Raw genomic sequence first — 24,033 nt, 5'->3', positions numbered from 1 at the left:
CTACCTGAGGATATATGAGTCACCATCAGTCAATTGCTGTCCAACCAAAGAGCCAGCATCGAAGCAGAAATCATCACACATAATGTCTATCTCTCCTCAAGCCCTCCCCCTCTCCCCACCTTTCATTTCTCTCTACCTCTCTTTCCTTCTCTCTCTCTCTCTAGTTAGTAAGAACTGGGATAAAGCTTCTCTCTTCTTTGTTGAGAGATCCATCCATCGCATCCCACTCTGTCTAAAAGCGGGTGTTTCTGTATTTGTGTCCACATTCTCCCGCTCTATCTGAGAGCCTTTATTTCTGTTTTCTTCATCCGTCTCTGCTGTCATCCTCTGAGTACAATAACACACCTGACATGACATTGTTAGGTATGAGAATAATGTTTCACACCCACCATCATCCATTGCTTTCCTTTATAGAGGAGAAGGAGAGATGGGGGGACTGGGAGGAGAGGGCAAGAAGAGAGATAGGAGAGATGGGGGACTGGGAGGAGAGGACAAGAAGAGAGATAGGAGAGATGGAGGACTGGGAGGAGAGGACAAGAAGAGAGATAGGAGAGATGGGGGACTATAGGAGAGATGGGGGACTGGGAGGAGAGGACAAGAAGAGAGATAGGAGAGATGGAGGACTGGGAGGAGAGGGCAAGAAGAGAGATAGGAGAGATGGAGGACTGGGAGGAGAGGGCAAGAAGAGAGATAGGAGAGATGGAGGACTGGGAGGAGAGGGCAAGAAGAGAGATAGGAGAAGGAAAGATGGGGGACTGGGAGGAGAGGAGGGGACAAGAAGAGAGATAGGATATACATTAGCAGGCACATTAGTCACCCTGTTCTTGTGTGTGTGTGTGTGTGTGTGTGTGTGTGTGTGTGTGTGTGTGTGTGTGTGTGTGTGTGTGTGTGTGTGTGAGCGACCTTCACTGTGCTATGTGTTGGTCGTACATTACATTAGGAAATGCAGTAGCAGATATAGTATGTGGAGGTTGACGGAGCAGCAAATTGCCTCTTAGGGCCTGTAACCAAAGGGTTAACCATAAACACCTTGGCAGCAGGGTCCTGGAAAAGGTCAGGGTCAACAGGCGGCCCAACAGGAAGTGTGTGTGCGTGTCTGTGTGCGTAAGCAATCAAGAGGGCGAGACGGAGGGGTATTGATGAGAGGAGGGTAGAAGAGGTGTAGCTTTGTAGTTGGGTGGGGATTGAGCTAATATGGTGCTCTTGTACGGGTTTGATGGTTTTAAAGAATATGTCACTAACAGTACAGTTTGAAGTACATCTGATGGAGCTTAAAGCCCTCTTAGAGAAATACGAGGGTTTATCATTACCCTGTTTGGAGGTGGTGGAGTTATATTAAGAGGATTCCAACGTGACTTACATCAACAAACCATTTAACTTCCCACTAGCCCATAAACTGTGTGTTTAGTTGCTATTCTCTTCTGGCCTACTTTCTGGGGATGTGCTCAGTGATCATATTCCTTTGCTCCGTGGCTGTAACATCATTACAGAGTTCTATAGAAATATATCAGCGTTTAATTAAAGTAGATTAAAAGACGTAGAATAATGGTTGGTACTAACAAGTGTTTCTGTACTAGCTGGTCTTTCAGACAGCCCATTACACCTGGTCTGCTCTCCACTCTATCACACGTGGTTGGTACTAACAAGTGTTTCTGTACTAGCTGGTCTTTCAGACAGCCCATTACACCTGGTCTGCTCTCCACTCTATCACACGTGGTTGGTACTAACAAGTGTTTCTGTACTAGCTGGTCTTTCAGACAGCCCATTACACCTGGTCTGCTCTCCACTCTATCACACGTGGTTGGTACTAACAAGTGTTTCTGTACTAGCTGGTCTTTCAGACAGCCCAGTACACCTGGTCTGCTCTCCACTCTATCACACGTGTGTGTCTGCCTTGATTACAGAGCTGATTCATTCATTATGATGTATTCATGTCAGGGAGAGAGAGGATGGCTGGTTGGACATGATAGACTACCATTGTCACAGAGAGACTCTGCTGTTCAAATGCCTGTCCCTCTAGGTTCCCTTACTTTAAATGTGGCCTACACTTTGCTTGTAAATGGATCTATTCTTCCTTTTCTAACTTTTGACCTTCCTTTCTTCCCCTTCTCTCCATGGTGTAATTATTTACCCATTTAGTTAAATGGGGATTCTTCATTGAAGAGAACTGTGTCAGTGGGGAAAAATGCTGAGTAAGACTAGCCCTGTCGCAGGAGAACTTTCATGCAATGCAGGAAATGTAAAACTTGTAGTGTTTTTGAGGTTAAAATGGCTTTTCCTTTAAGAAAAATGTATCAACTCCTACAAAAATGACGATTCATTATAATTCACATAATAGCAAACTGTCTTAAATGAAGATCCTACATCCCTACCTGAGTATGAGTATTTTCTACAAGTAGCCTGTGTGTTTTGACTTTCCCCAATGTGTACTCTAACTGTATGCATTATTCATGATTTAGAGAGAGAGAGAGAGAGAGAGAGAGAGAGAGAGAGAGAGAGAGAGAGAGAGACTGTTTTCTAGATTTGGATTTGGTTGCTTTCGGGGACTTAGTGTGAGTGTAAAGTGCATATGCTCTGTAAGAATAGCCAGTTGTGTTCTAGGTATCTAGTGGGCATGCTTTCTGCATGCACGTGTTTGAGTGTGAATAAGAACCAGCGTCTTTCAGTTGGGGTTTTAGCAGCAGCATGGTAGCCATGGAGAGGTGACAGCCAGGGGAAGTGTCTATCCTGTTAGCCATGGAGAGGTGACAGCCAGGGGAAGTGTCTATCCTGTTAGCCATGGAGAGGTGACAGCCAGGGGAAGTGTCTATCCTGTTAGCCATGGAGAGGTGACAGCCAGGGGAAGTGTCTATCCTGTTAGCCATGGAGAGGTGACAGCCAGGGGAAGTGTCTATCCTGTTAGCCATGGAGAGGTGACAGCCAGGGGAAGTGTCTATCCTGTTAGCCATGGAGAGGTGACAGCCAGGGGAAGTGTCTATCCTGTTAGCCATGGAGAGGTGACAGACAGGGGAAGTGTCTATCCTGTTAGCCATGGAGAGGTGACAGCCAGGGGAAGTGTCTATCCTGTTAGCCATGGAGAGAAGACAGACAGGGGAAGTGTCTATCCTGTTAGCCATGGAGAGGTGACAGACAGGGGAAGTGTCTATCCTGTTAGCCATGGAGAGGTGACAGCCAGGGGAAGTGTCTATCCTGTTAGCCATGGAGAGGTGACAGACAGGGGAAGTGTCTATCCTGTTAGCCATGGAGGTATGACAGCCAGGGGAAGTGTCTATCCTGTTAGCCATGGAGAGGTGACAGACAGTGGAAGTGTCTATCCTGTTAGCCATGGAGAGGTGACAGCCAGGGGAAGTGTCTATCCTGTTAGCCATGGAGAGGTGACAGACAGGGGAAGTGTCTATCCTGTTAGCCATGGAGAGGTGACAGACAGGGGAAGTGTCTATCCTGTTAGCCATGGAGAGGTGACAGCCAGGGGAAGTGTCTATCCTGTTAGCCATGGAGAGGTGACAGACAGGGGAAGTGTCTATCCTGTTAGCCATGGAGAGGTGACAGACAGGGGAAGTGTCTATCCTGTTAGCCATGGAGAGGTGACAGACAGGGGAAGTGTCTATCCTGTTAGCCATGGAGAGGTGACAGCCAGGGGAAGTGTCTATCCTGTTAGCCATGGAGAGGTGACAGCCAGGGGAAGTGTCTATCCTGTTAGCCATGGAGAGGTGACAGACAGGGGAAGTGTCTATCCTGTTAGCCATGGAGAGGTGACAGACAGGGGAAGTGTCTATCCTGTTAGCCATGGAGAGGTGACAGCCAGGGGAAGTGTCTATCCTGTTAGCCATGGAGAGGTGACAGACAGGGGAAGTGTCTATCCTGTTAGCCATGGAGAGGTGACAGACAGGGGAAGTGTCGATCCTGTTAGCCATGGAGAGATGACAGACAGGGGAAGTGTCTATCCTGTTAGCCATGGAGAGAAGACAGACAGGGGAAGTGTCTATCCTGTTAGCCATGGAGAGGTGACAGCCAGGGGAAGTGTCTATCCTGTTAGTCATGGAGAGATGACAGCCAGGGGAGGTGTCTATCCTGTTAGCCATGGAGAGGTGACAGACAGGGGAAGTGTCTATCCTGTTAGCCATGGAGAGGTGACAGCCAGGGGAAGTGTCTATCCTGTTAGCCATGGAGAGGTGACAGACAGGGGAAGTGTCTATCCTGTTAGCCATGGAGAGGTGACAGCCAGGGGAAGTGTCTATCCTGTTAGCCATGGAGAGGTGACAGACAGGGGAAGTGTCTATCCTGTTAGCCATGGAGAGGTGACAGACAGGGGAAGTGTCTATCCTGTTAGCCATGGAGAGGTGACAGCCAGGGGAAGTGTCTATCCTGTTAGCCATGGAGAGGTGACAGCCAGGGGAAGTGTCTATCCTGTTAGCCATGGAGAGGTGACAGACAGGGGAAGTGTCTATCCTGTTAGCCATGGAGAGGTGACAGCCAGGGGAAGTGTCTATCCTGTTAGCCATGGAGAGGTGACAGACAGGGGAAGTGTCTATCCTGTTAGCCATGGAGAGGTGACAGCCAGGGGAAGTGTCTATCCTGTTAGCCATGGAGAGGTGACAGCCAGGGGAAGTGTCTATCCTGTTAGCCATGGAGAGGTGACAGCCAGGGGAAGTGTCTATCCTGTTAGCCATGGAGAGGTGACAGCCAGGGGAAGTGTCTATCCTGTTAGCCATGGAGAGGTGACAGCCAGGGGAAGTGTCTATCCTGTTAGCCATGGAGAGGTGACAGCCAGGGGAAGTGTCTATCCTGTTAGCCATGGAGAGGTGACAGACAGGGGAAGTGTCTATCCTGTTAGCCATGGAGAGGTGACAGCCAGGGGAAGTGTCTATCCTGTTAGCCATGGAGAGATGACAGACAGGGGAAGTGTCTATCCTGTTAGCCATGGAGAGGTGACAGCCAGGGGAAGTGTCTATCCTGTTAGCCATGGAGAGGTGACAGCCAGGGGAAGTGTCTATCCTGTTAGCCATGGAGAGGTGACAGACAGGGGAAGTGTCTATCCTGTTAGCCATGGAGAGGTGACAGACAGGAGAAGTGTCTATCCTGTTAGCCATGGAGAGAAGACAGACAGGGGAAGTGTCTATCCTGTTAGCCATGCTGCCCACTGGTGTGTCTGGCAGTGTGTGGGGGTGAATTGTCTCTGGCAGTGTGGGGGGGGGGGGGTGAATTGTCTCCGGCAGTGTGTGTGGGGGGATGAATTGTCTTTTGCCGTGTGTGTGGGGGGTGAATTGTCTTTGGCAGTGTGTGTGGGTGGTGAATTGTCTCCGGCAGTGTGTGTTGAGGTGAATTGTCTTTGGCAGTGTGTGTTTGGGTGAATTGTCTTTGGCAGTGTGTGTTGGGGTGAATTGTCTTTGGCAGTGTGTGGGGTGAATTGTCTTTGGCAGTGTGTGTTGGGGTGAATTGTCTTCGGCAGTGTGTGTTGGGGTGAATTGTCTTCGGCAGTGTGTGTTGGGGTGAATTGTCTTCGGCGGTGTGTGTGGGGGTGTATTGTCTTTGGCGGTGTGTGTGGGGGTGAATTGTCTCTGGCAGTGTGTGTGGGGATGAATTGTCTTCGGCAGTGTGTGTGGGGGTGAATTGTCTTCGGCGGTGTGTGTGGGGATGAATTGTCTTCGGCGGTGTGTGTGGGGGTGTATTGTCTTTGGCGGTGTGTGTGGGGGTGAATTGTCTCTGGCAGTGTGTGTGGGGATGAATTGTCTTCGGCAGTGTGTGTGGGGGTGAATTGTCTTCGGCGGTGTGTGTGGGGATGAATTGTCTTCTGCAGTGTGTGTGGGGGTGAATTGTCTTCGGCGGTGTGTGTGGGGGTGAATTGTCTTCGGCGGTGTGTGTGGGGATGAATTGTCTTTGGCAGGGTGTGGGGATGAATTGTCTTCTGCAGTATGTGTCTGGCAGTGTGTGTCTGTGTGAATTGGGGCTACCAGGCTTAATGACATTAGCATGGCTGAGCTGGCAGAGAGAGAGAGAGGGGAGCATATTCTCCAGCCCAGTTATAACTCAACTCCCCCTCTCCCTCTCCCTCATTCTCTCTCCTCCTCCCTCCCTCTCCCTCCTTCCATCCCTCCCTCTCTCTGTATCTCTTTAGGTGTGGTAGAGGTAGAGGAGGTATCCAGGATGTTATACCTCAACTAGAGGTCGACCAACTATGATTTTTCAACGCCGATACCGATACCGATTATTGGAGGGCCCAAAAAAGCCGGTGCCAATTAATCGGCCTGTTATTTTTTCCCTTTTTTGTAATACTGACAATTACAACAATACTGAATGAACACTTATTTTAACTTAATATAATACATCAATAAAATCAATTTAGCGTCAAATAAATAATGAAACATGTTCAATTTGGTTTAAATAATGCAAAAACAAAGTGTTGGAGAAGAAAGTAAAAGTGCATTATGTGCCATGTAAGAAAGCTAACGTATAAGTTCCTTGCTCAGAACATGAGAAAATATGAAAGCTGGTGGTTCCTTTTAACATGAGTCTTCAATATTCCCAGGTAAGAAGTTTTAGGTTGTAGTTATTATAGGAATAATAGGACTATTTCTCTCTATACGATTTGTATTTCCTATACCTTTGACTATTGGATGTTCTTATAAGCACTTTAATATTGCCAGTGTAACAATATAGCTTCCGTCCCTCTCCTCGCTCCTACCTGGGCTCGAACCAGGAACACATCGACAACAGCCACCCTCGAAGCAGCGTTACCCATGCAGAGCAAGGGAAACAACTACTCCAAGTCTCAGAGCGAGTGACGTTTGAAACGCTATTAGCGTGCACCCGGCTAACTAGCTAGCCATTTCACATCGGTTACACCAGCCTCATCTTGGGAGTTGATAGGCTTGAAGGGGTGGGTATAATTTGTGAAACGTTCCAACAGGAATCTGTTCCAAAAAACGTAAAGTAAAAGGTTGCCAACCAACAACGCATACAAAGTAGCAACGCATACAAACCTAGCTAACTAGCTGCCGAATAGGCATCAACTCACCACGTAGCTTATTCTTAATGTTTGTCCATTGGCAAACAGACATTTGAGGACAGACATTTTTCGGAATAAATGTGATGAGTGAAAAACGCAATGAAATAGACCACTCCCTACCCGGTATCTTATTCTGCCGCTATAAAACTTTGTATACGTTGTTTTTTGGAAACCTTGTTATTTACTAAGTTTTTGGAATAGATTCCTGTTGGAACGTTCCACAAATTATACCCACCCAGGTTGAAGTCATAAACAGCGCAATGCTTGAAGCACAGCGAAGGGCTGTTTGAATGAATGCTTACGAGCCTGCTGGTGCCTACCACCGCTCAGTCAGACTGCTCTATGAAATCATAGACTTAATTATAATATAATAAACATGCAGAAATACGAGCCTTAGGTCATTAATATGGTCGAATCCGGAAACTATCATCTCGAAAACAAACGTTTTTTTCTTTCAGTGACATACGGAACCGTTCCATATTTTATCTAACGGGTGACAAAGTCTAAATATTCCTGTTAGGCATTGATGTTTATAGTTAGGTACATTGGTGCAACGGCAGTACTTTTTTCGCAAATGCGCTTGTTAAATCAACACCCGTTTGTCGAAGTAGGCTGTGATTCAATGAGAAATTAACAGGCACCGCATCGATTATATGCAACGCAGGACACGTTAGATAAACTAGTAATATCATCAACCATGTGTAGTTAACTAGTGATTATGTTAAGATTGATAGTTTTTTATAAGTCTAATGCTAGCTTGCAACTTACCTTTGCTTCTTGCTGCCCTCGCGTAACAGGTAGTCAGCCTGTTAATCCTTGTGGAGTGCAATGTAAGGCAGGTGGTTAGACCGTTGGACTGGTAACCGAAGGTTGCAAAAACGAATCCCCCCCTGAACAAGGCAGTTAACCCCCGTTTCTAGGCCGCCAACCCCCGTTTCTAGGTCGTCATTGTAAATAAGAATGTGTTCTTAATCTGACTTGCCTAGTTAAATAAAGGTGTGTAAAAAAAAATATATATAATCGGTAATCGGTGGCCAAAAATACCGATTACCGATTGTTATGAAAACTTGAAATCGGCCCTAATTAATCGGCCATTCCGATTAATCGGTCGACCTCTAACCTCAACCCCCCTCTCCCTCTCAATTAAATTAAAAGGGTTTATTGGCATGGGAAACATATGTTAACATTGCCAAAGCAAGTGAGGTAGATAATATACAAAAGTGAAATAAACAATAAAAATTACAAGTAAACATTACACTCAGAAGTTCTCTCACTCCCTCTCTCTCTTTCTCTCTCTCTCTCCCTCTTTCTCCATCTTTAGGTGTGGTAGAAGTAGAGGAGGTATCCAGGATGTTATAACTCAACCCCCCCCCTCTCTCTCTCTTCCTCCCTCCTTTTCTCCAGGTGTGGTAGTCGTGGTCCAGGTATCCCAGGATGCCATTGGTGAAGAGGAGTATCGAGCCCAGGCACCTGTGCCACACAGTGCTGCCGCGGGCCATCAAGAATGAGCTGGAGTGTGTGACCAATGTGTCCCTAGCTAATGTCATACGACAGCTCAGCAGCCTCAGTGAGTCACACACACCGTCTGCACACATATACAGCTAAAAAAACACACACACACACACACACACACACACACACACACACACACACACACACAAAACATGTCACACACGCCAACCCACGTTTCTGTTAGGTAATCATGCTTCCTGTCTCTTTCCTCTCTGCTGATAAGCAGGTTTCATTATGCCTGACTGTATTACTCTATTATACTTCAGTGTGTGTAATACGTGTGTGTGTGTGTGTGTGTGTTGTAACAGGTAAGTATGCAGAGGACCTGTTTGGGGAGCTGTTCAACGAGGCCCACTCCTTCTCCTTCCGGGTCAACTCCCTGCAGGAGCGGGTGGACCGCCTCTCTATCAGCGTCACACAGCTAGATCCTAAAGAGGAGGAGTGTGAGTACGGCGCACACACACACACACACACACACACACCAGTATCAAACATACACGTACACACACTCATACAGTAGTCCTTACACACTCCTTTCTCTAGACATCCACCATTGATTCTTCCTCATCAGGATAAATTCATTTCTTCCCGTCCTCTCTTTGTGTGTGTGTGTGTATGTGTATGTGTATGTGTATGTGTATGTGTGTGTGTGTGTGTGTGTGTGTGTGTGTGTGTGTGTGTGTGTGTGTGTGTGTGTGTGTGTGTGTGTGTGTGTGTGGGCCATTGCCAGCCCCATCCAGTCTTAATGACCTTATTAGATGAACAGGCCGCAGTGAGACAGTGTCATTTTTCATCCCAACAGCTCCACAGTCCACACTGTACTAACCAAACCCTCCGTTCCCCTACGCTGCCCTCCTCGGCAGGCGCAATAAGCCCCCATTATAGGCATTCTTACCAGCCTCCACTGTTTCACTTAGCCCTGCCTCACACAATGGCCTGTCTTTGTGGGGAAACCAGATATCCAGATATATGTGCTATGTTATAGTGGCATAATAAAAAGGAGAGGGATAATGTCTGTCTGTCTGTCTGTCTGTCTGTCGAGGGGCCTGGGTAGGGCTGTCAGGTAAAACAGGTTCTAGAGCGAGGGAGATAGAGAGAGATAAAGGCATACAAAGAGAGAGGGTGAGAGAGAGAGCGAGGAAGAGGGACAGAGAACGTGAGAGAGAGAGGGACAGAGAGAGAAAGAGAGAAGGAGTGTAGTAGTAAGCTAATACCACGCTTCTGTGGTGAGGCATCGATTTCCCATGGGCCAACGGGGTGTTTCTAGCTTGGATTGGAGCGCTAGAGGTCTATAGATAAAGTACACTGGAGATGTCCTCTGTACTGTCTTAGATAATAAAGCTGTAAAACTCTGAGTTTGTATGGAAGATATGTGTGTGTGTGTCTGTGTGTGTGTGTGTGTGTGTGTGTCTGTGTCTGTGTCTGTGTCTGTGTCTGTGTTGTGTGTGTGTGTGTGTGTGTGTGTGTGTGTGTGTGTGTGTGTGTGTGTGTGTGTGTGTGTGTGTGTGGGTCTGTTAGCACAACAGACGGTTACCCATGCAATGGTAGAAGGGGATGTAGTAGAGTTTGTAACTTAGAGGTAAAAGGCAATAATGTTTATTAGTTTACACATCAATACTTAAAGAGATTCTCTGGTGCCTTTGTATACTTTTTAGACAGGAGTTCAGAAAGCAGCGCTCAAGAGCCAAAAGTGGTCCCCGAAAATTGGGTCCTACGTCACATATTTGCACCCCATCATTGCTCTCTCTCTCGCTCTGCTGTGTGTGCATCTTGCTAGCTGTCACTCAAATGGTGAGGGGCTGAAACTCATTGGCTAGAACTCGATTTGCTAGGGTGCTGGCCCACGTGGGTGAAAATGTAGGGGAAATGGCGCCACACAGCTTCCAGAAAAACTGATGCTTTCAAGCTAGACAGTACTTATACTCATAGATTATGCGTGTATGAACTACACATTGACACATCCAGCCAAAAGCGGGAGGTTTAATTAATACTTAGTAGTAGCCAAAGTTCCAGAGCATGACTTTAAGGTCCCTTAACTTAAATATTTAAGCATGCCATGTATCAGTGCTGAGGAGGTGTTGAGGTGTTGCCTTCTTGCAGTTGTTCTTGTATTCACTTTATCTATAGCTGCATTAGTGACCTACCTAGATCCCCTAACACCTTCCACACATTCTCCTCCTCCTCCTCCACTTCTACATTCCCCTCATCTTCATCCTTCTCTTTCCTCTCCCCCTCTTCCCTCTCTCCCTTCTTCTCCTCCATATATTTGTGCTAATGTAATGCTGGGGTGATGTAATAATCCAGTCTGCTTTAGAGGGACAGGATATCATACACTCCCTCCATGCTGTGACTCCACACTGTCTGGGACGGCTAGAGATTCACTCTGTCATACACTCCCTCCATGCTGTGACTCCACACTGTCTGGGACTGCTAGGGATTCACCCTGTCATACACTCCCTCCAGGGGTTACAGGCTGGACCAACACACACACACACTTCCTCTTTCAAATTCAAATTTGAATTGAATATACTTTATTGACATGGAAAGTAAAACACTTCCATTGTCAAAGTAAACATTAGTTTCATTAGTTTTAGTTTCTGTCTATAGGCTGGGAGCAACAAAATGGAGTCGTGGTCAGCTTTGAAGGGAGGGCGGGGGAGGGCCTTATATGCGTCGCGGAAGTTAGAATAACAGCGATCTAGTGTTTTGCTACCCCTGGTAGCACAATCAATATGTTGATAGAATTTAGGGAGCCTTGTTGTCAGATTAGCCTTGTTAAAATCCCCGGCTACAATAAATGCAGCCTCAGGATATGTGGTTTCCAGATTACATAGAGTCCAATGAAGTACTTCCTGGGCCGTCGATGTGTCTGCTTGGGGGGGATATACACGACTGTGATTATGATCGAAGAGAATTCTCCTGGTAGATAATGCGGTCGGCATTTGATAGTGAGGAATTCTAAGTCAGGTGAACAAAAGGACTTGAGTTCCTGTATATTGATATGATCACACCACGTCTCGTTAATCATAAGGCATACACCCCCGCCCTTCTTCTTACCAGAGAGATGCTTGTTTCTGTCGGCGCGAAGCGTGAAGAAACCAGGTGGCTGTACCGACTCAGATAGCGTGTCTCGAGTGAGCTATGTTTCCTAACCCTTTCCGTAACCCTAACCCGTAACCTTAAACCTAACCACTAACCCCTTACCCTAACCCTAATTCTAACCCTAAACCCTAAGCTTAAAATAGCCTTTGTCCTCATGTGGACTTGGGACATGTCCCCACGAGGGAGTATTTTTCTTGTTTTACTCTCCTTGTGGGGACCTTTGGGGATTTTAGGTCCCTACAAGGATAGAAGAACCAAAACACACACACACGCACACACACACACACACACACACACACGCACACACACACACACACACACGGGGTGGAGGGGTAGAGAGATGGCTATACTGCATAATACTGGGCACTACAGTAAAAGCAGTGGAGTGTTAGGACTTTGTACTTCAGACTGCAGTCAGACTGTCTGAGCAGAGGTTAAAATGGCCGAACTGTCTGCAGGTTAGTTTTCCAGCTGCAGAGAGTTGCAGTATGTGCCATTAGACTCCACACGATAATCATTAAAAGACAATATAATCATCACAGAAAAGCAGGATTTACTGTGATGATACAGCAATGAAATGGGGAAATGGAGAGAGAAGTATAAGTGGTGGTAGAAGGAGATGGGGAAGTAGTAATAAGAGCAGAAGAGAGGTGACATAGAGATGGACGGTTATAGGATTTGATGTAATTAGATTTACTAGGATCCTCTAAGACTAGCTGCTGGCATTGGCGTCGCCTAATGGGGATCCTAATAAAAACAATAGAAAAAATGTAAGAAAGACGGTTATAGGAGTGGCTAAAGATTTGTTTCCTGTAAGAGGTATGTTTCATCCCCCCCACTACCCACACCGCAGTAATTCTGGGTAATGGTCTGTGTGGGTGTGTTGTCAGTGAGAGAGACAGAGAGGAGTCTGTGGAGTGAGAGAAGGAGAGGGGATGAGAGGGAATGAGTGAAGGCGGTGCCACGGCGGGGGGGAGGAGATAGAGAGAGGTCACTGAGAGGAGGAGGGGAGTTGGGGATGTAGAAGATAGAGGGGTGTCTTAAAGAAAAAGAACCATTGAGGATTTACATCAACACAAGGTTAGGAAGGGTGTCTGTGTGTGTCTGTGTGTGTGTGTTAGGGTTAGCTGTGTGTTAGGGTTAGGTTTGTGTGTGTGTGTGTATGTGTGTGTGTGTGTATGTTAGGGTTAGCTGTGTGTGTGTGTGTGTGTGTTAGGGTTAGGTGTGTGTTTGTGTGTGTGTGTGTAAAAATAGCCAATTGTCCAGGAGAGAAAGAAAAAATCCCATTGCGAAATAATGCTTTTGAGCCTACTCATTGATGGAAATACCAGTCGATGTAAATACATTTGACTGGTCATGCTAATTGTTCTATAGGCACATTTGCATAATTTAGTGGAATTAAATTGGTGCGTGTGTGAAGTATATTCGCTATGTACACTATATATACAAAAGTATGTAGACAGCCCTTCAAACTCTTTCAGCCATACTTGTGGCTGTCTGGTGTATAAAATCGAGCACACAGCCATGCAATCTCCATAGACAAATATTGACAGTAGGGGCTGCCGAGTGACGCAGCGGTTTAAGGCACTGCATCTCAGTGCTTGAGGCGTCACTACAGACACCCTGGTTCGATTCCAGGCTGTATCACAACCGGCGGGACGGCGCACAGTTGGCCCAGCGTCGTCCGGGTTTGGCCGGTGTAGGCCGTCATTGTAAATAAGAATTTGTTCTTAACTGACTTGCCTAGTTAAATAAAGGTTACATTTTTAAAAAAAGGCCTTACTGAAGAGCTCAATGAATTTCAACGTGGTACCGTCATAGGATGCCGCCTTTCCAACAAGTCAGTTCGTCAAATTTCTGCCCTGCTAGAGCTGGTCTGGTCAACTGTAAGTTCAGTTATTGTGAAGTGTAAACATCTAGGAGCAACAACGCCTCAGTCGCGAAGTGGTAGGCCACACAAGCTCACAGAACAGGACTGCTGAGTGCTGAAGTGCGTAGTGCGTTAAAATCGTCTGTCCTCGGTTACAACACTCACTGCCATGCAACCACAAGAACTGTTCATCGGGAACTTTATGAAATGGGTTTCCATGGCCTAGCAGCCACACACAAGTCTAAGATCACCATGCGCAATGCCAAGCATCGGCTGGATTTGTGTAAAGCTCACCGCCATTGGACTCTAGAGCAGTGAAGTGATGAATCCGACAGACGTATCTGAGTTTGGCAGATGACAGGAGAACACTACCTGCCGAATGCATAGTGCCAACTGTCAAGTTTGGTAGAGGTGGAATTATGGTCTGGGGTTGTTTTTCATGGTTTGGACTAGGCTCTTCAGTTCCAGTGAAGGGAATCTTAACGCTACAGCATACAATGACATTATAGACAGTTCTGTGCTTCCAACTTTGTGGCAACAGTTTGGGGAAGGCCCTTTCCTGTTTCAGCATGACAATGCCCCTGTGCACAAAGCAAGGTCCATACAGAAATGTTTTGTCAAGAATGGTGTTGAAGAACTTGACTGGCCTGCACACAGCCCTGACCTCAAACCCATCGAACACCTTTGGAATGAATTGGAAGGCCGACTGCGAGTCAGGCCTAATCGCCCAACATCAGTGCCGACCTCACTAATGCTCTTGTGGCTGAATGGAAGCAAGTCCCCACAGCAATTTTTTAAAATAATTTTGTACTTTTTTAATTAAAACTTTATTTAACTAGGCAAGTAAGTTAAGAACAAATTCTTATTTACAATGACGGCCTACCAAAAGGAAAAAGGGCTCCTGCGGGGACAGGGACCTGGGATTTAAATAAATAAATAAATAAATAAATACAATATAAATATAGGACAAAACACACATCACAACAGGAGAGACAACACTACATAAAGAGAGACCTAAGACAACATAGCAAGGCAGCAACACATGACCACATAGCATGGTAACAACACAACATAACAACAACATGGTAGCAGTATAAAACATGGTACAAACAAAAAACTGTTGAGTTTGAGTATTTGTTGCAGCTCATTCAAGTCGCTAGCTGCAGCGAACTGAAAAGAGGAGTGACCCAGGAATGTGTGTGCTTTGGGGACCTTTAACAGAATGTGACTGGCAGAACGGGTGATATATGTGGAGGATGAGGACTGCAGTAGATATCTCAGATAGGGGGGAGTGAGGCCTTACAGGGTTTTATAAATAAGCATCAACCAGTGGGTCTTGCAACAGGTATGCAGAGATGACCAGTTTACAGAGGAGTATAGAGTATAGTGATGTGTCCTATAAGGAGCATTGGTGGCAAATCTGATGTCCGAATGGGAAAGAACGTCTAGCCGCTCGAGAGCAGCCTTACCTGCCGATCTATAAATGATGTCTCCGTAATCTAGCATGGGTAGGATGGCCATCTGAATCAGGGTTGGTCTGGCAGCTGGGGTGAAAGAGCGATTACAATAGAGGAAACCAAGTCTAGATTTAACTTCAGCCTGCAGCTTTGATATGTGCTGAGAGAAGGACAGTGTATCGTCTAGCCATACTCCCAAGTACTTGTATGAGGTGACTAACTCAGAGGTAGTAATCACACCTGTGGGAAGAGGGGCATTCTTCTTACCAAACCACATGACCTTTGTTTTGGAGATGTTCAGAACAAGGTTAAGGGTAGAGAAAGCTTGTTGGACACTAAGAAAGCTTTGTTGTAGAGTGTTTAACACAAAATCCGCGGAGGGACCAGCTAAGTATACTGTATCATCTGCATATAAATGGATGAGAGAGCGTCCTACTGTCACAGTTGTCATATGGAGTGGACCAAAACGCAGTGGGAGTGTGTATACTCATCTTCTTTTTATTAGGCAGAAAGAAGGAAAAACAAAACACACGTATACAAAAAAACAACGACGATAAACAGTCCTGTAAGGCTTACAGCTATACAAGGAACAACTACCCACAAATCCCATAGAAAAAACACCCCTCTTAAATAGGACCTTCAATTAGACCAAACTACAATAACAAACAACCTCTTTTACTGGTCAGGACGTGACACCTACTGCCCGAGCTATGTTGTTGATGTAAATTGAGAAGAGCGGGGGGCCTAGGATTGAGCCTTGGGGTGCTCCCTTGATGACAGGCAGTTGCTGAGGCTGCAGATGTTCCAATATCTACTGGAAAGCCTTCCCAGAAGAGTGGAGGCTGTTATAGCAGCAAAGGGGGGACCAACTCCATATTAATGCCCATGATTCTGGAATGAGATGTTCGACGAGCAGGTGTCCACATACTTTTGGTCATGTAGTGTATCTTATTTATCACACGCGGACAGCATACAGATAGTCTGTCAGACAGCGCGAGAGCTGCTGCTACCTCATCTCAAATAGCAAATGCATAATCAACTGAAGGCAGGCTTCATCAGTGTGTCACACACCGCTGGAGGCAGTATGCATTTTAAAAGCATATTGTTTGAAACCTGAACCTTTTAATACATATTATAAGGCATGTCTTTGCATCAAAATAGCCTAGTCAAAATCAGACCATATCCGTGGAGGCAATTCTTTTATATCAACTTTCTTTCATTGTCCAGTAGCCAAAGGCACAATCCTAGTCATATTATCAACCCATGCTAGTTGTTGCATCTTCAGATCTTCCCTCTTTCTACAGTTCTAGCAGATATTTAGCTCTCTGTCACATGAAACCACCTGCATGTGCGATGCCCTTTTGACAACAGTGTTGTCCTGCTAATTGCATCATGGAAAGACCATTCACACGTAGCCTACTGCCTTGTGTTTATAATGTGAATAAATAACAGTTTAGCAACATTTTAAGCTAAACGTTCTGATCTGTAGCATCAGACTAATTGCTTTTTAAAGTTTATTTTATATCGCCTAGGCCTACTGGTTGGATGAATTTGGGATCTATCGTCCCACAAACGTCCCAAAGTCTGTTTAGGAATAGGCTATTTCTTTCTCAGCAAGCTGACCAATAGAATAGGTAAACTTTTCATAAGCTAGTGATTTTTCTGTTCGTTACTCGTCTTGTTGGCTGAGGAAAAGTCAATGTGGACAGTTATTCTAACATGTTCGAAGTGCACATCAGAATTTGCTAAGGACGGCACATCTTTGCATCCTTGACTTGCATGTTCTGTTAATATGAATGACCATAATCTAAATGTGATTTCTGTCATTCTGAGCACCGTGGGTGGACGCCCTAATGCATAGGGGTCCGTGAAATTTCTCAAATGTCCTGTAAATTAAAATGCTTCCAGTCAAATGTCTGCCCCACATTTTCCTAACTGAAACCCTGGTGTGTGACTGTGTTGTGACTGTGTTGGGACTGTGTGTGTGTGTGTGTGTTAGGGTTAGTTGTGTGTGTGTGTGCATTCAGATTGGAGTAAGGTAGAGTGGTTGTATGTAGGTAAGCTATGTAAAGAGAGGCAGGATGAAGGGTATAACTAGGTCAGGTGTAGAGAGAGGATACTGCTGGGATGTATGCAGCAGCATCACTGCTGGGGCGGGAGTGGAGGGGAAATGTGTTCTAGCCAGGTTCATAAGCATCTTTACAGGATTACACACACACACACACACACACACACACACACACACACACACACACACACACACACACACACACACACACACACACACACACACACACACACACACACACACACACGACACTGACAGCCTACACCTTATAAGGTCGTCCTTCAGACTGCCCTTAAGGCTCCTCCCTCGCTCCCCTCCTCCCTCCCTGTTGTCCATATCTCTTTTGCTCTCCTCCTCCACCTGATTGATCTCCCCTCTCCCTCCATCTTCTCTGTGTGCTGTCAGGCCCTGCTATCAGCCTGACCAGACAACCTAATGACCCTGCTATTTAATGGTCCTGTTATGTCCCTGCTTGGACCACAATACCACCAGCCTCCCTCTTTTCTGTTCTTTACCTTACAATCACTCTCTCTCCATTTCTCCTCTCTCTCCATTTCTCCTCTCTCTTACACACACTCTCTCTCCATTTCTCCTCTCTCTCCATTTCTCCTCTCTCTTACACACACTCTCTCTCCATTTCTCCTCTCTCTCGCTCTCTTTCTCTCTTACACACACTCTCTCCATTTCTCCTCTCTCTCCATTTCTCCTCTCTCTCGCTCTCTCTCTCTCTTACACACACTCTCTCCATTTCTCCTCTCTCTCTTACACACACACTCTCTCTCTGTTTCTCTCTCTCTTACACACACTCTCTCTGTTTCTCTCTCTCTCTTACACACACACTCTCTCTCTCTCTTACACACACACTCTCTCTCTGTTTCTCTCTCTCTCTCTTACACACACACTCTCTCTCTCTCTCTCTCTCTCTCTTACACACACACTCTCTCTCTGTTTCTCTCTCTCTCTCTCTCTCTCTGTCTCTCTCTCTCTTACACACACACACTCTCTCTCTCTCTCTCTTACACACACTCTCTCTCTCTATTTCTCTCTCTCTCTCTTACACACACTCTCTCTCTCTCTCTCTCTCTTTTTCTCTCTCTCTCTTACACACCCTCTCTCTGTCTCTCTCTCTCTCTTACACTCTCTCTCTCTCTCTCTTACACACACTCTCTCTCTCTCTCTCTCTCTTACACACACTCTCTCTCTTACACACACTCTGTCTCTCTCTCTCTCTGTCTCTCTTACACACTCTCTCAAATTCAAATTCAAGCTGCTGTCGTGTCTTTGGCATCATTAAAACGGAAGACATGTTTATCAAATAACTCTCTGTAATTATTATTACGCTATTAAACTGATTAATCGTGTAACTGTAATTAACTAGGAGGTAGGGGCACCAAGGAAAATATTCAGATTACAAAGTTATAATTTTCCTAATATAACTTTCAGATTTCATAATATCTGATCTCTGAGTCTTCTGATTTAATGACGTATTCTTTACCTTGGTCAGTCTCATTCCAAACGTCGTAAATTGTTGGTTATCTGCACGAACCCAGTCTTCACTATGAGTCATCCATACATCAATTGTCTTAAAATCATTTTTTTACTAAACAAAATAATTCACAGAAATCATAACAAACAGATATGGTTACAAGGAAATGATAGGAGAATGTGCCCTAGTGGGCTAAACCGGCATGGCGGCTTGTTACACAAAGAAAGGGGGTTGGGCTTGAATGAAAGAGCGGGAAGACTGAGGAACAAAGACTGCAGCTATGCCATTGTAAATACAGTATCGTATGCATTATATAATCCCGCTATTTGGAAAAGGAAAATGCAATAAATATTTACTCTGAGCTGCGCTTCGGTAGGTTGGTCGTAGATGCTGGCCGTGTTGGCCAACAGAGATCTTCCTGCCCTCGGAAGAATGTCACTGGTGGTAAAATGGATACGTTGTAGTATCTTCGTTGTGTGTTAGACTGGATACGTCGTCCTTCCTTTCCTAGCCCACGTCTACAGCGGCCGCTGCTAACTCAACGGCTAGGAAGTATCACTTCTGTAGTGAATAAGAGTTCAAGGTTCATACCATTCGGAACCAAAGCTCACGCTGATGTTGGCTTAGTTCTGTACTTGACATGTGAGTCCTTTTAACTTCTATGGGCTACGTGGGACGCTAGTGTCCCACCTGCGGGACAAAGCCAGTGAAATATCAGGGCGGCAAATTCAAAAACAACAAAATGTCATAATTCAACTTTCTCAAACATACAACTATTTTACACCATTTTAAAGATACACTTCTCCTTGATGTAACCACATTGTCCGATTTCAAAAAGGCTTTACAGTGAAAGCAAAACATTAGATTATGTTAGGAGAGTACATAGACAACAATAATCACACAGCCATTTTCCAAGCAAGGACATGTGTCAATAAAACCCAAAACACTGCTAAATGAAGGACTAACCTTTGACGATCTTCATCAGATGACACTCCTAGAACATTATGTTATACAATACATGTATGTTTTGTTCGATAAAGTTCATATTTATATCCAAAAACAGCATTTTACATTGGCGCGTGATGTTCAGAAAATGTATTCCCACCAAAACGTCCGGTGAATGTGCACATCAATTTACAAAAATACTTATCATAAACGTTGACAAAATATATAACAATTATTTAAAGAATTATAGATAGACTAGCCCTGGATGCAACCGCTGTGTCAGATTTTAAAATAGCTTTACGGAGAAAGCACATTTTTCAATAATCTGAGTACATAGCTCAGCCATCACGGCGAGCTATTCAGACACCCGCCAAGTTCGGGGCAACCTAAACTCAGAATTAGTATTAGAAATATTCTCTTACCTTTGCTGATCTTCGTCAGAATGCACTCCCAGGACTGCTACTTCCACAAGAAATGTTGTTTTTGTTCGAAATAATCCATATTTATGTACAAATACCTCCGTTTTGTTCGTGCGTACAGATCACTTATCCAAAGGCATAACGCGCGAGCGCGAGACAAAAAGTAAAAATGTTCCATTACCGTACTTAGAAGCATGTCAAACGCTGTTTAAAATCAATCTTTATGGTATTTTTAACGTAAAATTGCAATAATATTCCAACCGGACAATAGCATATTCATTCAAGAAGAAAATGAGGAACGGCGTGCTCGTGTGACCGCGCATATCCAATCCCTTTATTGCCAGGCAGACCACTCAGTAACTGAGCTCCTATTATCTGCCCAGTGACAGGAGAATGCTCAAACCACTTTCTGAAGGCTGTTGACAGCCAATGGAAGCCTTAGGAAGTGCAACGTCCCCCACAGACACTGTAGTTTCGGTAGAGAATCAAAAGAAGAACTACAATTCTCAGACTTTCCACTTCCTGCTAGGATTTTTCTCAGGTTTTTGCCTGCCATATGAGTTGTGATATACCCACAGACACCATTCAAACAGTTTTAGAAACTTCAGAGTGTTTTCTATCCAAATCGACTAATAATATGCATATTCTAGTTTCTGGGCCAGAGTAGTAACCTGTTTAAATTGGGTACGTTTTTCATCCGGCCGTGAAAATACTGCCCCCTAGCCCAGACAAGTTAACGCAGAGGCTGCAGACCTCACGTACCCGGAACAGACTGGTTACATTTTGTCACTGACTTATATAGTGACGAGGGGAGAAGGGTGTGTTTCATCGTTTATAACCCCTGTCTCTTCACAGGGGCGGGCCACTGATTGGTCAGGGCTCTTTCCTTATGAAAACCCAATTCTCTCATTTGGAAGCTAAAATTACATTTAATCTCCTAACAAACAGTTTCGATATCAAACATTTAAATTGCACAACAATTCCATGTGAATCTGATTACTAGAATGTGTAGACTTTCCCAGGTACAGTTTATGTCGTCCTGTCATCAGTCATAATGTCTCAGATGACAACCGAACTGACATCCATACTCATTAAGTACCTGGTATATTTCCAACTGGTTCTATTACCGAAATATGGTTCCTTTCCCCCCACTTGTTTGATGTTCCCAGACTCTCTATATTTAACAAAGGCTATTCAAAAGTCCTTCAGTAGGGTCAGAGAGAGAGGGGAAGGGAGAAAGGTATTTATGGGGGGGGTCATAAACCTTACCCACAGGCCAACGTCATGACACTGCTTTATTGGCATGAAAAACAATGTATACAATATACATTGTAATAAAATTATAAACAATAACAAATAATATAAAATGGTAGTAAATAATAATACAAAATTAAATACAAAAATAATAACAATAAAATGGTGAAAGTCAATAGTAGAATGTAATGTAATAAATATAAACATCTAAATATGGAAAATGAAACTATAACTAACTTATAACTAAATAACGGTCATCTTCACCATTACATCAGTACTACAACTACTATCATCATTACCACTACTACTACCACCACCATCACTAAACTGCTATCATTACCATTACTACCCATACCACTACTATTTGGAATGATAAACAACAATAATAATAGAAATAGCAATAATAATAACAATAATAGTAATAATAAGTACGTTACTGCTTACTATGCAGATGTTATTATTCAGTGTCCCTCAGGCTATGGCAGGCAAATACATATTTGGTTGCAAGAGAAGCCATTGCTCCTTCGCCCATGAGTATTTTTAGTTTTTCCTCTGGGTTTAATAAGTTAAAATTGTGAATAAATGTAGTCATTTCTGTGAATAATGAATCTCTTGATGAGGAATATTTATCACAGTAAAGGAGAAAGTGCATCTCTGTCTCTACCTCCCCTGTCGTGCAGTGACCACATACACGCTCCTCTTTGGGTAGCCATGTCTTTTTATGTCTGCCGGTTTCTATTTCCAATTGCTGGTCACTCAGCCTGTACTTGGTAAGGATCTGTCTCTGCTTCGTATCTCTGACAGAGTAGAGATAATCAGCCAGTTGGTCCCTCAGCCTGTACTTGGTAAGGATCTGTCTCTGCTTCGTATCTCTGACAGAGTAGAGATAATCAGCCAGTTGGTCCCTCAGCCTGTACTTGGTCAGGATCTGTCTCTGCTTCGTATCTCTGACAGAGTAGAGATAATCAGCCAGTTGGTCCCTCAGCCTGTACTTGGTAAGGATCTGTCTCTGCTTCGTATCTCTGACAGAGTAGAGATAATCAGCCAGTTGGTCACTCAGCCTGTACTTGGTCAGGATCTGTCTCTGCTTCGTATCTCTGACAGAGTAGAGATAATCAGCCAGGTGGTCACTCAGCCTGTACTTGGAAAGGATCTGTCTCTGCTTCGTATCTCTGACAGAGTAGAGATAATCAGCCAGGTGGTCACTCAGCCTGTACTTGGTAAGGATCTGTCTCTGCTTCGTATCTCTGACAGAGTAGAGATAATCAGCCAGTTGGTCCCTCAGCCTGTACTTGGTAAGGATCTGTCTCTGCTTCGTATCTCTGACAGAGTAGAGATAATCAGCCAGTTGGTCCCTCAGCCTGTACTTGGTCAGGATCTGTCTCTGCTTCGTATCTCTGACAGAGTAGAGATAATCAGCCAGGTGGTCACTTAGCCTGTACTTGGAAAGGATCTGTGTCTGCTTCGTATCTCTGAACAGAGTAGAGATAATCAGCCAGTTGGTCAATCAGCCTGTACTTGGTCAGGATCTGTCTCTGCTTCGTATCTCTGACAGAGTAGAGATAATCAGCCAGTTGGTCCCTCAGCCTGTACTTGGTAAGGATCTGTCTCTGCTTCGTATCTCTGACAGAGTAGAGATAATCAGCCAGTTGGTCCCTCAGCCTGTACTTGGTAAGGATCTGTCTCTGCTTCGTATCTCTGACAGAGTAGAGATAATCAGCCAGTTGGTCCCTCAGCCTGTACTTGGTAAGGATCTGTCTCTGCCTCGTATCTCTGACAGAGTAGAGATAATCAGCCAGTTGGTCCCTCAGCCTGTACTTGGTAAGGATCTGTCTCTGCTTCGTATCTCTGAACAGAGTAGAGATAATCAGCCAGTTGGTCCCTCAGCCTGTACTTGGTAAGGATCTGTCTCTGCTTCGTATCTCTGACAGAGTAGAGATAATCAGCCAGTTGGTCCCTCAGCCTGTACTTGGTCAGGATCTGTCTCTGCTTCGTATCTCTGACAGAGTAGAGATAATCAGCCAGTTGGTCCCTCAGCCTGTACTTGGTAAGGATCTGTCTCTGCTTCGTATCTCTGACAGAGTAGAGATAATCAGCCAGTTGGTCCCTCAGCCTGTACTTTGTAAGGATCTGTCTCTGCTTCGTATCTCTGACAGAGTAGAGATAATTAGCCAGTTGGTCACTCAGCCTGTACTTGGTCAGGATCTGTCTCTGCTTCGTATCTCTGACAGAGTAGAGATAATCAGCCAGTTGGTCCCTCAGCCTGTACTTGGTAAGGATCTGTCCCTGCTTCGTATCTCTGACAGAGTAGAGATAATGTAGAGATAATCAGCCAGTTGGTCCCTCAGCCTGTACTTGGTAAGGATCTGTCTCTGCTTCGTATCTCTGACAGAGTAGAGATAATCAGCCAGTTGGTCCCTCAGCCTGTACTTGGTAAGGATCTGTCTCTGCTTCGTATCTCTGACAGAGTAGAGATAATCAGCCAGTTGGTCCCTCAGCCTGTACTTGGTAAGGATCTGTCTCTGCTTCGTATCTCTGACAGAGTAGAGATAATCAGCCAGTTGGTCACTCAGCCTGTACTTGGTCAGGATCTGTCTCTGCTTCGTATCTCTGACAGAGTAGAGATAATCAGCCAGTTGGTCCCTCAGCCTGTACTTGGTAAGGATCTGTCTCTGCTTCGTATCTCTGACAAAGTAGAGATAATCAGCCAGTTGGTCCCTCAGCCTGTACTTGGTAAGGATCTGTCTCTGCTTCGTATCTCTGACAGAGTAGAGATAATCAGCCAGTTGGTCCCTCAGCCTGTACTTGGTAAGGATCTGTCTCTGCTTCGTATCTCTGACAGAGTAGAGATAATCAGCCAGTTGGTCCCTCAGCCTGTACTTGGTAAGGATCTGTCTCTGCTTCGTATCTCTGA

The 24,033-nt window shown here is 45.0% G+C and overlaps 1 protein-coding gene across 1 annotated transcript in view; it reads left to right on the top strand.

Moving 5' to 3' along the window:
• Positions 1–24,033, top strand: part of LOC115177424 (wiskott-Aldrich syndrome protein family member 1) — a 132,696-nt gene that overhangs the window by 44,999 nt on the left and 63,664 nt on the right. The window contains exons 2-3 of the mRNA XM_029738214.1: positions 8,411–8,573; positions 8,827–8,961. Of these exons, the coding sequence (XP_029594074.1) occupies positions 8,441–8,573; positions 8,827–8,961 (268 nt within the window). The 5' untranslated portion in view covers positions 8,411–8,440. The remainder of the gene's footprint in view (positions 1–8,410; positions 8,574–8,826; positions 8,962–24,033) is intronic.

The sequence above is a fragment of the Salmo trutta genome, chromosome 1 (assembly GCF_901001165.1).
Source record: "Salmo trutta chromosome 1, fSalTru1.1, whole genome shotgun sequence".
In the NCBI taxonomy this organism is placed as follows: Eukaryota; Metazoa; Chordata; class Actinopteri; order Salmoniformes; family Salmonidae; genus Salmo; species Salmo trutta.
This window is presented reverse-complemented; position numbering and strand designations above follow the sequence as displayed.